We start from the raw sequence: 15202 nt of genomic DNA, 5'->3' as shown, positions 1-15202 counted from the left end.
AGATCTAATAAGGAATATTCTAGACTTTCCTATTAGTAACAGAATTAACAGCAGTAACAAACAAGCAAATACCGGTAATTCCTAAATTCTTTCTCTCTCTATAACTTCTACTCTCTCTCGTCTCTCTCTCTCTACCTTCTAACCCATTTCTTCTTTCTTCTTCTTCTACAGGGATCATTGGAGACATTAGAATAAACTCCATTGGAGATATTAGAGTAGTTAGAGATACAATTCCTACAAATTGTAATCTTTGATTGATCTAATAAAATTCCCCTTGATTTCCGCAATTCTCTTTGTTTCCAAATTCATTTCATTGAGTTTATTACAATTGGTATCAGAGCACTTTCTTGGCCCTAAAACAATGACAATTACAGAAACTAGATCGAAAACTACTGAAGAAAACATTAAAAGAGTAGAGAATCAACTACAGGAGCACATGGCCTCAACAAATCAGAAGTTTGAAGATCTGAGCAGCAAGTTGGATCTTCTGATGGAGAAGCTTCTTCCAAATCATGATGGGATTCTAGGCAGTGGTCCTCGAGAAAGATTACAGTTGGACAACTCTGGAGCTAGGAGCAGGTATCGAGATGCAGTAGAACCTTCACATGGGAGAGGGCATTTCAGTCATAGGTTCGAATTCCCTTACTTTGATGGAGTTGGGTCTGATCCTTGTTCATGGCTGAGAAGATGTGAACGATACTTCCAATACAATCAAGTGTTAGATCCTCAACAAAAGCTGGAAGCCGCAGTGCTTCATCTGGTGGGTAAAGCTGAAGCTTGGTTCTTCTCCTATCAGGTGAGTCATGGATCCATCTCTTGGAAGGACTTCTGTGAGGAGATCTGTAGGAGATTTGTTGAAGCATATAATAGTAAGTTCAATTTAATTGGTGAATTCAAAAAATTAGAACAAAAGGGTACAATTAATGAATACCTAGAAAAGTTTGAAGAACTTAAGACTTGGGTGTTAATCAGGAGACCTACTATTCCAGAAGAATTTTTCTTAGAATTCTTTGTGGAAGGACTAAAAGAAGAAATTAGGAACACTGTAAAAATGCTCAACCCTTATACACTGAGTCAAGCTGTGGAGAAGGCTAGGTTTCAGGAGAAGGTTATTGAGGCACAAATGAGGAAGAGCAGGGTAACTTGGAACAAGGGACCAGTGCAGAATTCTAATGTTGTAGTAACTAAATCCCAAGGGAATTGGTCTAGAGAGGGGCAGAGTAACACATCAAATGCTGGAGTGAAAAGGAACCATAATTTGTATTACAAATGTGGAGATAAGTGGGTTCCTGGCCACCAATGTAAGAATAAGCAACTCAATGCAATGACAGCTGAAGAGGAAATAAGAGAGGTAGATCAAACAACTGACCTACCTCAAGAATTGGAGTTCACTGAAAATTCACAAGAGTTGGAATTGGTGGAGGAGGCCGTTAGCCTCAATGCTTTATCTGGAACAGAGGTCCCAAATACCATTACTTTGAATGGTACAGCTAAAAAGAAGATACTGACTATACTACTAGACTCAGGAAGTACCCATAGTTTCTTGGATATAGAGACTGCTAGACAGATTGGATGCGTATTGAAGGAAGCTAGACCTATGAGAGTCACTGTGGCCAATGGAAATCAATTGATGAGTCTGTATTCTTGCCCTATGTTCAAATGGAAGATACAAGGAATAGAATTTGAGGACTCAGTAAGATTGATTCAGTTAGGGGGTTGTGATTTGATACTAGGGGGTGACTGGATGAAGGCTCATAATCCTGTTCTATTAGACTTTGTGGCATATAGAGCTGTGGTGTCACATAAGGGCAAAAGGGTGGAACTCAAGGGTATGTACAACCAAGCCATTTTGCAGAGTATGTCTAGTGGAAGCATCAAACATTTGTTCAAAAAGGGAAAGGTGTTTTGGGGACATTTATTTACAGTAACAGCAACAGAATTGGAAAAACAGGAGGAGTTACCTTCAGAATTTTCAGGAGTGCTGCAGCTATACAATGATGTGTTTGTAGAGCCAACCTCCTTACCTCCAAAAAGACAGCATGATCATTTCATACCCCTGAAACCAGCATCAACTCCAGTCAGTATCAGGCCTTACAGGTACAACTATTTCCAAAAAAATGAGATAGAGAAACAAGTTAAAGACATGTTATCTAATGGCATTATACAGCCTAGTCATTCCCCATTTTCATCACCTGTACTTTTGGTAAAAAAGAAGGATGGTAGTTGGAGGTTCTGTATTGATTATAGGGAACTTAATAAGATGACTGTGAAAGATAAGTTTCCAATTCCATTGGTAGATGATTTACTAGATGAACTAAGTGGCTCCTATGTGTTTTCTAAGATAGACCTAGGGGTGTGCATTCAATTTATCGATTCGATTTTGACCCTTATCGATAATTACTTATCGATTATCGATTTGTACATATGCTTATCGTTATCGTTTCATTAAGGTTTCGATTTTTTCGATTTCAATTTGTCGATTTTGGGGGCTTATCGATTCGGTTATCGATTACACCAATAAGAAAATTTGCGGGATTCCACGGAAAGTATATCGCTATAAACGTGCCTAACTAATATGGAAAAAAAGAAGCTAAAATAAGACGAACACCATTTATAATATAAAAATTATGTCAACAAGCACATGCAACAAAACTAAAGTAAGGGATCAAATGTATGCGACCAACACTCCAACGGTATAAAAAAACAAAACAAAACAAAACACATCATCACGACTAATTCTGTTTTTCATTAATTTGAACTTCATTCCCTTGATCTTTAAATATGATCATTCCTTAAATGTGGTAGAGGAAATAATAGGGTAAGGGACTTAGGGTAAAGGAAAGGGTATAGATTAGGAAAAATAATATTGTATAGCCGCTTTCAAAATAGTAGCGGAACATATATACATTCTGTATGTTATATTAATCTACACAAATAGGTAACTACTCATTTAACAAGTGTTTACAGTCTAGGGGTGTGCATTCGATTTATCGATTCGATTTTGACCCTTATCGATAATTACTTATCAATTATCGATTTGTACATATGCTTATCGTTATCGTTTCAATAAGGTTTCGATTTTTTCGATTTCGATTTCGATAACATATAATCGATTCGATTTATCGATAAATCGATTCGAATGCACACCCCTAGATAGACCTGAGAGCAGGTTATAATCAGATTAGGATGAATGAGGAAGACATCTACAAAGCAGCTTTTAGAACACATTTGGGTCACTATGAGTTCAAGGTAATGCCATTTGGGTTAACTAATGCTCCTGCCACTTTTCAAATCCTTATGAATCATGTGTTCAAGGATTACTTGAGACAGTTTGTATTAGTTTTCTTTGATGATATCGTAGTATACAGTTCTACTATTCAGGAACATAAGGAACACCTAACTAGGGTGTTAGTGGTTTTAAGAAGGGAGCAGTTGTATGACAAGAGATCTAAATGTTCTTTTGGGCAGAACAAAGTGGAGTATTTAGGCCATATCATCACTGGGAAAGGAGTCACTACTGACCCCTCAAAGATAGAAGCCATGGTAAACTGGCCTGTTCCTAAGTCAATTAAGGCATTAAGGGGATTTTTGGGTTTAACAGGATACTACAGAAGATTTGTGCAATCCTATGGAGTAATCAATAAACCCCTAACTAACCTACTCAAAAAGAATTCCTTTCAGTGGGGACAAGAAGCAGAAACAGCCTTCAACAACCTCAAACAGGCCATGACCACTGCACCTGTTCTAGCATTGGCAGGCTTTACAAAGACATTTGTGGTAGAAACTGATGCTTGTTCAAAGGGTATGGGGGCTGTATTAATGCAGGAAGGAAGACCCTTAGCATTTTTCAGCAAGGCTTTAGCCCCTAGACATTAGGGGTTATCTACTTATGAGAAGGAGTATATGGCAGTACTAGCAGCAGTAGATAGATGGAGGCACTACTTACAAGGGGGACACTTTATCATCAGAACTGATCATCACAGCTTGAAATACCTACCGGAGCAGAAAGTAACTACTGCCCTTCAACAAAAAGGCTTAACTAAGTTGCTAGGATTGGACTATGAAGTACAATACAAAAAAGGAACAGAGAACAAGGTAGCTGATGCATTATCTAGAAGGGAGATAGAGGATTCCAGCATATCTGCCATCACTGTTACTGAGCCTACTTGGATGCAAGAAATTATCCAAAGTTACCAGGATGATCCTATAGTGGCACAATTGTCTATTGAGTTGACAACAGCCCCTAACAGCAAACCACACTATACCTTACAGCAAGGAATTATAAGGTATAAGCAGAGAATATACATAGGAGGGCGAGTTCACCTCAGAAATAAGATTTTTGAGGTGTTATATCAGTCACCCTTGGGTGGTCATGCAGGTCAACTGGGCACTTATAGAAGGATTAAAGGAGTCTTCTATTGGCCCAATATGAAGGCTGAGATAATAAGGAAGGTCTCAGAATGTGATGTCTTCCAGAGGATGAAAACAGAGAATGTGCTTTCTCCAGGTCTATTACAACCACTACCTATTCCAGAAATGCCATGGCAGGACGTAGCCATGGACTTCATTGAAGGGCTTCCCAAATCTGGTAGTATGGAAGTTATATTGGTGGTAGTGGATAGACTAACTAAATATGGTCATTTTGTAGCCCTCAAACATCCTTACACAGCTCAAGATGTAGCTAAAACTTTTCTGAAGGAGATATACAAGTTGCATGGGTTACCAAAGACTATTGTGACAGACAGGGATGCCATTTTTACTAGTCAATTTTGGCAACAGCTCTTCAAAACTATGGGAACTAAGCTAAATATGACTACTTCCTATCATCCCCAATCTGATTGTCAAACGGAAAGGCTAAATAGATGCTTGGAGGCCTATTTGAGATCTATGGTATTCACTAATCCTAAACAATGAGTAAAATGGCTACCTCTAGCGGAGTGGTGGTATAACACCAATTATCACAACTCACTTAAATCTACCCCTTTTCAAGCCTTGTATGGCTTTCCACCTATGCAGGTTCCATTGGGGTCCCTACCCTATTCTACAAACACAGAAGCAGGGTCACTTATAGCTCAGAGACAACAAATGCTACAGAATTTGAAGGAGAATCTGAATCAAGCCCGGGCTCGTATGAAGTTTTATGCTGACAGACACAGGTCAGACAGGAATTTGGAAGTGGGAGATCTAGTCTATCTTAAACTTCAACCATATAGACAAACATCAATAACAGTGAGAAGAAATTTGAAGTTAAGTGCTAAGTATTATGGACCATGCAAAGTTACTGAAAAAATAGGAGCAGTGGCTTACCGGCTAGAGCTTCCACAGGGATCTCAAATCCACCCGGTCTCTCATGTGTCCCAGCTCAAGAAGCATGTTGGACCATCAATTTCCCCACAACAGCAACCTCCAATCTGTAACGAAGAGGGTCAAGTGTTGGTTCAACCATTAGCTATTTTGCAGAGACGAATGGTTAAGGTCAATAATGCAGTGGGGGTGAAGGTACTGGTGCAATGGACAAATTTGGGGGAAGAAGAGGTTACTTGGGAAGATTGGGGCTACATTAAGGGGCGATTCCCTGACTTCGTGGCTTCACTCAGACCTTGAGGACAAGGTCTTTCTTCATCGGAGGGTTATTGTAATGAACTAGGATTGTCGGCGGAAGAAATAAGAAGAGGAATGAAATGAATGTGGATTAGGGTATGAGTAAGTGATGTAGGCGACGTGGCAGCATTTGGAGCGTTCATACACACTTATGATGGACGGCCAGATAACAAGCTCTATTAATAATCAAGGGAGGAGATCTAATAAGGAATATTCTAGACTTTCCTATTAGTAACAGAATTAACAGCAGTAACAAACAAGCAAATACCGGTAATTCCTAAATTCTTTCTCTCTCTATAACTTCTACTTTCTCTCGTCTCTCTCTCTCTACCTTCTAACCCATTTCCTCTTTCTTCTTCTTCTACAGGGATCATTGGAGACATTAGAATAAACTCCATTGGAGATATTAGAGTAGTTAGAGATACAATTCCTACAAATTGTAATCTTTGATTGATCTAATAAAATTCCCCTTGATTTCCGCAATTCTCTTTGTTTCCAAATTCATTTCATTGAGTTTATTACACCAATAATAAAGTAAAAATTCGAAATTCAATTTGTGTACAAGTCAAGTGACATGTGAATATTCCAAGAAACTCACCATTTGTAACTCTTGATATTTACCTGTCTTTCGCAATATGTATATGGGCAGCACATTTACAACTAGCTTTCGCAACGTCAAGAGGTCCATACCTTGAACCCTCACCCCCAAAAAAAAAAAAAAAAAAAAAAAAATTAAAATTAAAAACAGACCCCTGCCATCACCTTTAAGAAATACTATAAATTCAAGTCCTCAATTTGAATCTCTCTACACAGAATATTGCACTATAAGTTCATAACTAAAGAAATATTGTTGCAACTACTACTACTAGCCTTACTAGTGTTCTTTCCGTGGTAGTAGTAAGTCAGTTGCTTTAGTACTATAATTCAATTATTAACAGTAATGGCCTTCTCTGCTGGGCAATCTTACGCAGTTTCCACAACTTTTGATCCCTTGAAACAAAATTCCTGGGGTTCTAAACCTCACGTTTCAACATCTTCCTTCAACAACATCACCTTAAGAAAATGTGACAAGTCCAACATCCTATCAAGAAAGCCACTCTATATTTCAGCAGTACAGAGTGGATTTGGGCATGTTGATGAATCAAAGGAGTCCAAATCTAGAGACCCTTTAGTCCAATGCAATGCATACGACGCTAGTCGACCACAATCGATACCAATCAGCATTGAGTTTGGGCAAGAAGCTCAGGCTGCTGCTGCTCAGAAGCTCAAGATTGGACTCTATTTTGCAACTTGGTGGGCTTTGAATGTTGTCTTCAACATTTACAACAAGAAGGTGTTGAATGCATTTCCATTTCCATGGCTTACTTCCACTCTTTCTCTGGCTGCTGGCTCTCTAATGATGTTGGTTTCTTGGGCTACTAGAATTGCTGAAACTCCAAATACTGACTTTGATTTTTGGAAATCCTTGTTTCCTGTAAGTAAATTATGAATCTTTAGAAGTTCATTTTTGGACATTGAAACTTAGGTTCTAAATGTTTCTTGTACTGTTTTTAGGTTGCTGTGGCACACACAATTGGGCATGTGGCTGCAACAGTGAGCATGTCAAAAGTTGCAGTTTCATTTACTCACATAATTAAGAGTGGAGAGCCTGCTTTCAGTGTTTTGGTTTCAAGTTTACTTTTGGGTGAAACTTTCCCATTGCCAGTGTACCTTTCACTTATGCCTATTATTGGTGGTTGTGCACTTGCTGCTATTACTGAGCTCAACTTCAATCTAACAGGTAAGAAGAAAATGCATGTTTCACCCCTCAATTACAAATCTATATCTTTAGAATATTTCTGTAGTTTTTAATCTTGATAACATGCAGGTTTTATGGGAGCAATGATATCAAACTTGGCATTTGTATTCAGAAATATATTCTCAAAGAAAGGGATGAAGGGGAAGTCAGTTGGAGGGATGAATTACTATGCATGTCTTTCAATGATGTCTCTTTTGATTCTGACTCCTTTTGCTATTGCTGTTGAGGGTCCACAAGTATGGGCACTTGGATGGCAGAATGCAGTCTCCCAAATTGGCCCAAATTTCATATGGTAAGTACATAGTTTTTAGAGATAACAACACTTTGGTTATATTTGTAAATCTCCACAATTGACATTAATAAAATAATGTACAAGAAATTATGTAAAGTACTGAATTGAATGAAAGATCACATGTCACTTTCAGTTTGTTTGTAGCAGTGTACGTCATCTCACATGTTACCCTTTGGAATCATGCTCATATGTGCGGTTCTGGTTTGCATAGTAAAAAACAAAAAGACAGCCCGGTGCACTAAGTTCCCGCTATGCGTAGGGTACGAGAAAGGGCCGTACCACAAGGGTTTATTATACACAACCTTACCCTGCATTTCTGCAAGAGGCTGTTTCCACGGCTTGAACCCGTAACCTCCTGGTTACATAACAACAACTTTACCAGTTACACGAAGGCTCCCCTTTGGTTTGCATAGTAAACGTGGTCCAAAAAACTCACAAGAGCTTAAAAAATACTGTAAACTGAAGATCTGAAAGATTATGTGAACTGATGTCTGTTTGATTGCTGTTTTTTTGTTAGGTGGGTGGTGGCCCAAAGTGTGTTCTATCACTTGTACAATCAAGTCTCTTACATGTCTCTAAATGAGATCTCTCCACTCACATTTAGTATTGGTAACACTATGAAGAGAATTTCTGTCATAGTCTCATCCATCATCATCTTCCAAATTCCAATTCAACCAGTTAATGCCCTTGGTGCTGCCATTGCAGTCTTTGGAACTTTCCTCTACTCACAGGTAAATAGATTCCTATATTAAAAAATAAGTTACTATATTATTTGATATTGTCAGTGTCAGTTTCTTTTCATGTTTACTTGGGGACCAATAAAGATCCATGAAATGATCAATCTAGCATATGGACAACGTAACTTGTTATTTCATCCTAGAGTTATCACTGCACCCCATGCTTAGACAACTAGAAGGATTGTGACCACTCAAAAGAAACCTTTGATTCACTTATAAAAATTAGAGCTAAATTTGTTTTTCTTGTTTGATTATTGCAGGCTAAGCAGTAAGTGAAGTTTGGCGAGGTAAATGAAAAGAAAGAGGTGGAAGTAAAAAATGGACAGCACTAGACTAACAGTTGTAGATGAGATAAGATCATGTATTTTAGTGACTTATTTTTTCCTCCTAGGAAATGACTGGAAACGTCAAGAAAACCAAAATGCTGCTTCATCCAAGCTGCAACTCCCATCCAAGAATTTCTATCAACATTTCTACCGTAGATTAATATGAGAATATATTGTATGAAGTGTTCAATGATTATAAATTCTAAATATTCAGTTAGCTCTATTTCATATTTGAAATTATTTACCTGTAAAACGGTATGGTTGAATTTATTACATGGTTTATAGACAAACGAACTGATGTGATCCTAAATGATAAATAAATTAGATTAAAAGTAAGACTTAGCAATTAGAATCGAAAGAAATGACAAGCCTGGCTCAGGGAGCAATGCCTCCAAGGACAGAAATAAGAGCAATGTAAAACAGAAAGCGAAGTTATTTTATTTAGCTTGAGAATATAGTGTAGCATAAATTTTGCCAAAGATTTCGTGTCTTACTATGGTTGTTGAGTCTACTATTTATAGCTATACCTAGTGAAATAAGGTCCTAGGATCAAGCCCCTCTTAAATGACAATAAAGAGGAACATTGATGAATATGTAACGGCAGGTCATGAATACAAATATTCTCTACAACGGCTGCTCATTTAATGCCAGGAATATTCTTCATTGAATGCTATCCGATGGCAAGCATTTGATTCCGTCCACGTTGATCATATTCCCTTCGGGATCAGTCCGATTTCAATCACAACTGTTGTTCCCGGTGCTGGTTACTACACAATTTACTTTCTACCTATCTTCAGTTCCACGTGTCACGTTGCCATTCGGTCATTTACTGTAAACTAATTTTACCCTATACAGATAGTCTCCCTACTTTCCGGTGGCATAGTCACTAGGAAGTTGGTGAAGATCTCTTTCTTGGTGGAAAATCTTCTGAAAACCTTCTAAACAGTCTTTAACGCTTGAAAGGATGCACGTCTTCTCGCATTTAATACCCCGAATACGTGTTGCCCATGATTTAGCAATATTTTCATCGGTTCTCGAGGTAATCATGAGCACACTTTTTGCCGTCTATGTCTATACTTACACTCATCATCTTACCTGTTTCACTTCCAAAATTTTCATAAGTTTCTTACCTTCTTTGCCCTTAACCTTCTTCTGCCTTAATCTCTTTCCGATTTTCTTCAAAAACTCCATCATGTTCTTACTATTATGGCTTCTTTCACTTAATCATTTAAGAACTCTGGTCTTTTCTTCGGTGGAGGCCCGAAGAGAAGCAAAGATAAAGAAGTTGATGTCGATGTTGATCCTCCTATGGTAAGCACCATCATACCAAATCACTTAAGCACCGTTAATGACTTCCAAGATAAGTTTCCCTCTGTTCATCCACGAACTTGGGTTGTTAGAGGTATCGTTCTTCTATTCATCCTTTAAGTATTCCTACTGTGAAGGAGGACTGTAACTGCCTAGACCTTAACATCATTGCTCGTGACCTGATAGAGCGGGTTACCTTCACCAAGAAGGGTTTTACATATGTCTATACGTACCCCTTCACCGTGGGTACGTTTTCTTTGAGCGGGGGACTTGAACCCGTGATCTTGGACTTATGCCATAGGTACTAGGTCTGCTTGGCATAAGTAGGCCCTTCTGTGTGGCGAATGTTAGCTTGTCTATGCTGACGTGCACGGAGACGTGGAAAACCCTAATCCTGGCACATATGATGAACATCTACTCCCCCAAACATTTTCGTGGGAGAGTAATAAATTTAAGCAAATGTGGTCACCACGCCCTACTTAAGGTTTGAATGGTGATAATGGTCGTTGGTGGATGGAGCAGTTTTTCATCATTGCTACTAGGGATATCATCCTTGCCACAACTCCATCCTTCCTGAATCATGGAGTCGTTCACGTATGTTTATAATTTCTTAATCTCTTTCCTTCGTAAGAAGGCCGCTCCTCATCATTGTTGACCATTTTGTCTTTGTTATTTCAGCTACTAAGTGGACAACACCAAGGGTTGAAGGCCTGGACCAATGGGTTCCGAAGATTTTGGATATTACAACGCCAGATATCAGCCGTGGAAGGAGACAACCCCTAGATATGGATGGAAGGCCAAGAACTACGGTAAACTGATTCTTCCTACTTTCCGCCTTTGTATGTACATAAGTAAATTTGCAGACCACATCTTTTTGTTTGATTCAGTACTTCCGCAGGGCTCTATTACCTGCCCCGAAGTCGAGGTTTTAACCGATACTGTTGAGGCTGCGAGATTGCTGCAAGATGCTCTCACTCGGAGCGTTGCCCTCGGGACTGCTTCCAGTGGGGGCACTTCCTCTCAGAGTCCCCAGCCAGAGAACAAGCGACCAATAAGGCGACACTCTTTCTCGGTTGGGGATAAAAATAAGAAAGTAAAGGAGGGCACACCTGAGCCGGCCATGGCCGCAGTCGTCATTGAAGATGACGGGGAAGCTAGTGATGAAGAGGCTTCCCTTCAACGGAGACAACGATCTTCATCAGCTTAACCGAATGCTAAACCGAATGCTTAACCGGGAGAGCTTCTAGAGTTGACCGATGAAGAGGCCCAAGCACTGTGGGGCGAGATGGATCTGGTAGATAATGCCAACTCCCGTTGTCCTGTCCCATTGTTGTTTCTGGTCTAAGGAGTTTGGGACCCGGGCCTCTTTGCCTTCGGTTAATGAGCAACCGATAATCAGCATTGATCTTGTTGCACCTGTTTCTCAACCTACAATACCAACAACCTAACGCCCCTCTACACCAGCTGCTCCTAAGCCACCAGCATCCGTTGCATCCTTTTCACCGGCCACAGATGCCTGAGAGGAGGGTGCTTCTCTACCCCAGTTCCCTGACCACGGGAATTTGGGGTACAATTACTCACCCCCTTCTCCTGATCCCCGAGAAAGGAGGAGTGCCACTCTCTCGGTTTTAAACCTGTTGTCTAGGCTGGTGGATCTGGCCAACTACCTGAAGCTGCTAGCTTCATAGAAAGATAAGAATAAGATACACTCCCTTTCTGGGAAGTGCATGTTGAAACGACATGCACAATGCGACAACGGTACCGTAATTGTTCTCTTGCTACTTGTTCTTTGTTTATATGTTATTATGGGTTTTCTGACTTTGATATACATTTTGTAGGCCAACTTCCTTGCCTCTGAGGGCCTTCAGAAATTGATCCTTGATAAGAGGGACTTATGTCCGACCGGGTTCAGCTGTTGGTCGATGGGAATCAACTTGATGTGTGCCTCCCGGTGCTAGAGGCAAAGGCTGCTGAAGCGGCCGTGCTTAAGCCCTGGTTGTAGCAGAGTGAGTAGGAAGTGATGGCCCATAGCAAAGAAGTCACTCAGCTACATGCACAACTTCAAGATGCTAAGGCTAGATGGACGGAGCTTGAAGATGCTGCTCTTGCTGCTGCCGACCGCGAGTCTGCCTCCGTTGAGCAAGTAAATAACTTGGAGGCAGCCTTGAGCTCCAAAAGCAAAGAGGCTGCTGCCGCCGAGGAGAAGCGGGCCTGGATGGAAGATAGGTTTAAGAAGATCATGGATCAAAATCGGGTTCACATATCCGATCAGGATGGTCTCCAGGCCGATGTTGACAAGCTTAAGTCAATAATCATGTTCAAAGAAGTTTCCCTCGTATTTGAAATGACGTACGCTATGTATCATATGAGGAGAAAAACCTTGGAGGATGTCAAAGCGGGCATCGTTGATATTGATAACGAAATCTCCAAGGCCCAAGCACTGGAGTTCACTGCGTGAGAATGTCTCCCTGCTAAGCTTGACGCAACTGACTCTTCGAGTATCGGTTCTGAGTATTCGGGAACCGAGGAGGAACTTGAAGAGAATGATGATGAAGGCCTAGGTCCCGCACCGGCGGCAGATCCGCCCACTTTTCCCGGGGGGGGGGGGGGCGTAGATGCCTCTCTCCACCGAGTTTCGATGGTGATTAGATTTTTCCTCTTTTCTTTTGTTATTTTCCTTTGTACTTTTGTACTTGAACCATTTGACCTTTTGATAAATAAAGAAGACTTTATCTTAAGTATTGCACAAAGTTTTATTCTTTTTGCGTCGAATTAGATAAGGCTTCAGGTGTATTTTCTTCTGATAGCTTTTTGTTCCGAGCATAAATTCTTTCGGAACCAACCCTTTACTATGAGGGTTTCATAAGAGAGGGCCCTATTATATTATCACACAAAATCTCCTTCGGTATTCTGAACCGGCGTTATGTATTCCTATAGGAAGTCGATCACTTCATGCTCACTGATCTTTTGGTAAGGACCTGCTTTAACCCATTTATCGAAGTAATCAATTAAAATTAAAAGGAATCTTACCTTTCCGGGACTCGGTGGCAGCGGCCCAACTATACCCATCCCCCATTTCATAAATGGCCTCGGTAATAGTACCGAATGAAAAAGTTCTTCCGGTTAGTGCACCAATTATGCATGGCCGTATATTTGTCTCATTTCTGAACGAACGCCTTTGCATCATGTTCCACGTGGGGCCAGTTGTATCCTTCCCTAATCAGCTTTAGCACCAACGAATCTGCACCAGAATAGTTCCGACAAATTCTTTCATGGACCTCTCTCATCAACGTAGTCCACCTCCGAGGCTCCTAAACATCGGGCTAACAGGCCTTGGAATGATCTCATATATAAGTTTCCACCTAGGAGGCTGTAGCGAGCCGCTTTGGTGCATAGTGCCCGGGATTCCTTCGGGCAGCTTGCCATGCTGAAGATAATCGATGAAGTCATTCCTCTAGTCCTAGACCAGGTTGGTTGTATTTACTTCATAATAGCCGTCCACATCCAGTACCGAATACGTAAGTTGAATGATAGTACCGGAGTCAGATCCTTTCATTTTTGTGGATGACCCCAAATTGGCCAGTGCATCTGCTTCTATGTTCTCTTCTCTCGGAATGTGCGTGATCGACCACTCCCTGAATCGTGCAAGTGAAGTTTGAACTTTAATCACGTACTGTTGCATGTGTTCCTCCTTCGCATAGAAAATCACGTACACTTTGTTTACTACCAGTTGGGAATCACATTTGATTTCTATGACCTCAGAGCCAAGTCCCTGGGCTAGTTTGAGTCCTGCAACCATCCGTGAACAAAGTCCAAACTCCTGATGTCATTTCCGATGCCACCACCGCCTCTTTAGCAGCCAGGGGCAACAACTCGGGACTAAAATCGGCCAAAAAGTCGGCCAAAACTTGTGATTTGATTGTAGTCCTAGGCTTGTATTCAATATTGAACTCACTAATTTCGATTGCCCATTTGGCCAACCGGCCGAACAAATCAGGCTTGCGAAGAACATTTTGCAAGGGGATTTGTCACAACGACTATCGGGTGGCACTGAAAATAAGGCCTAAGCTTTCGAGAGGCGACTATGAGAGCTAAGACCTATTTTTTGAGGTGTGGATAACGAGTCTCCGCTCCTAAAAAATTTTGCTAACATAATAAACAGGAAATTGCGTACCTTCATCCTCCTAGACTAGAATGGAACTTACTACTACCCCCGAGACCGCTAAGTATATTAGCAGTTGTTCACTTTCCCCCGATTTTGATAATAACATGAGGCTTGATAGATAATGTTTCATGTCTTTCAAGGCTAGCTGACATTCTGGAGTCCATTCGAAATTGTTTTTCTTCTTCAGAAGAGAGAAGAAGTGATGATATTTTTCTAAGGATCGAGAGATGAACCTGCTTAGAGCGGCCAATCTTCCGGTTAGCCTTTGGACTTCTTTTACGCCTGCCGGCTGGTCCGGGATGTCTTCGATGGCTTTGTTCTTATTGGGATTTACCTTGATCCCCTTTGTGAGGCCAAGAAACCCAAGAACTTACCGGAGCCAACCCCGAACACGCATTTTTTTGGGTTGAGCTTTATGTTGTGTTTCCTCAAGATATCAAAGGTTTCTTGGAGGTGCTTTAAATTATCAACTGCATTCAAGGAGTTGACCATCAAGTTATCTATATATACTTCCATCATTTTACCTATTTGCTTCTCAATCATCTTGTTCATGAGCCTCTGATAAGCGGCTTTGGCATTTTTAAACCCGAAGGGCATCACATTGTAACAATATGTGCCAAAGTTCATTATGAACGAAGTTTTTCCTGACCCCCGGGTTCCTCTTGATCTGATTGTACCTGTAATAGGCATCGGGTGCATGGCCGTTGTATCAATCATTTGATCAATATTTGGCAATGGGAACGAGTCTTTAGGGCACCTTTTATTTAAATCTTCATAATCTACGCACATTCGAAACTTGTTATTCTTTTTCGGAACCACAACTGTATTAGCTAACCATTCGGGATACTTTACCTCCTGGATTGAACCGATGTCAAGTAGTCGAGTTACCTCTTCCTTAACGAACCTGTTTCTGACTCGGCTATAGGGCATTTCTTTTTCCTCACCGGAGGGATGCTCCGATCCAGGCTTAGCTCG

At 40.6% G+C, this 15202-nt stretch overlaps 2 protein-coding genes across 2 annotated transcripts; both read left to right on the top strand.

Moving 5' to 3' along the window:
• Window positions 362-3876, top strand: LOC109226051. The gene is made up of 2 exons (XM_019390853.1): window positions 362-2293; window positions 3154-3876. Exons 1-2 carry the CDS (start codon window positions 362-364, stop codon window positions 3874-3876), a joined length of 2655 nt encoding a protein of 884 aa, XP_019246398.1.
• LOC109225516 (glucose-6-phosphate/phosphate translocator 2, chloroplastic-like) lies at window positions 6395-8977 on the top strand. Its single transcript, XM_019390208.1, has 5 exons — window positions 6395-7075; window positions 7156-7381; window positions 7469-7691; window positions 8209-8422; window positions 8689-8977. The coding sequence occupies exons 1-5, from the start codon at window positions 6542-6544 to the stop codon at window positions 8698-8700; spliced, it is 1209 nt and encodes a 402-aa protein (XP_019245753.1). The 5' UTR covers window positions 6395-6541; the 3' UTR covers window positions 8701-8977.

The sequence above is a fragment of the Nicotiana attenuata genome, chromosome 5 (genome assembly GCF_001879085.1).
Source record: "Nicotiana attenuata strain UT chromosome 5, NIATTr2, whole genome shotgun sequence".
Classification (NCBI taxonomy): domain Eukaryota; kingdom Viridiplantae; phylum Streptophyta; class Magnoliopsida; order Solanales; family Solanaceae; genus Nicotiana; species Nicotiana attenuata.
This window is presented reverse-complemented; position numbering and strand designations above follow the sequence as displayed.

Coding starts and splice junctions, on each gene's coding strand:
- LOC109226051 (XM_019390853.1), top strand. CDS start 362: ATGACAATTACAGAAACTAGATCGAAAACTACTGAAGAAAACATTAAA. Junction 2,294..3,153: donor ATAAGTTTCCAATTCCATTG/GTAGATGATTTA, acceptor GCACACCCCTAG/ATAGACCTGAGAGCAGGTTA.
- LOC109225516 (XM_019390208.1), top strand. CDS start 6,542: ATGGCCTTCTCTGCTGGGCAATCTTACGCAGTTTCCACAACTTTTGAT. Junction 7,076..7,155: donor TTTGGAAATCCTTGTTTCCT/GTAAGTAAATTA, acceptor TACTGTTTTTAG/GTTGCTGTGGCACACACAAT. Junction 7,692..8,208: donor ATTGGCCCAAATTTCATATG/GTAAGTACATAG, acceptor TTTTTTTGTTAG/GTGGGTGGTGGCCCAAAGTG.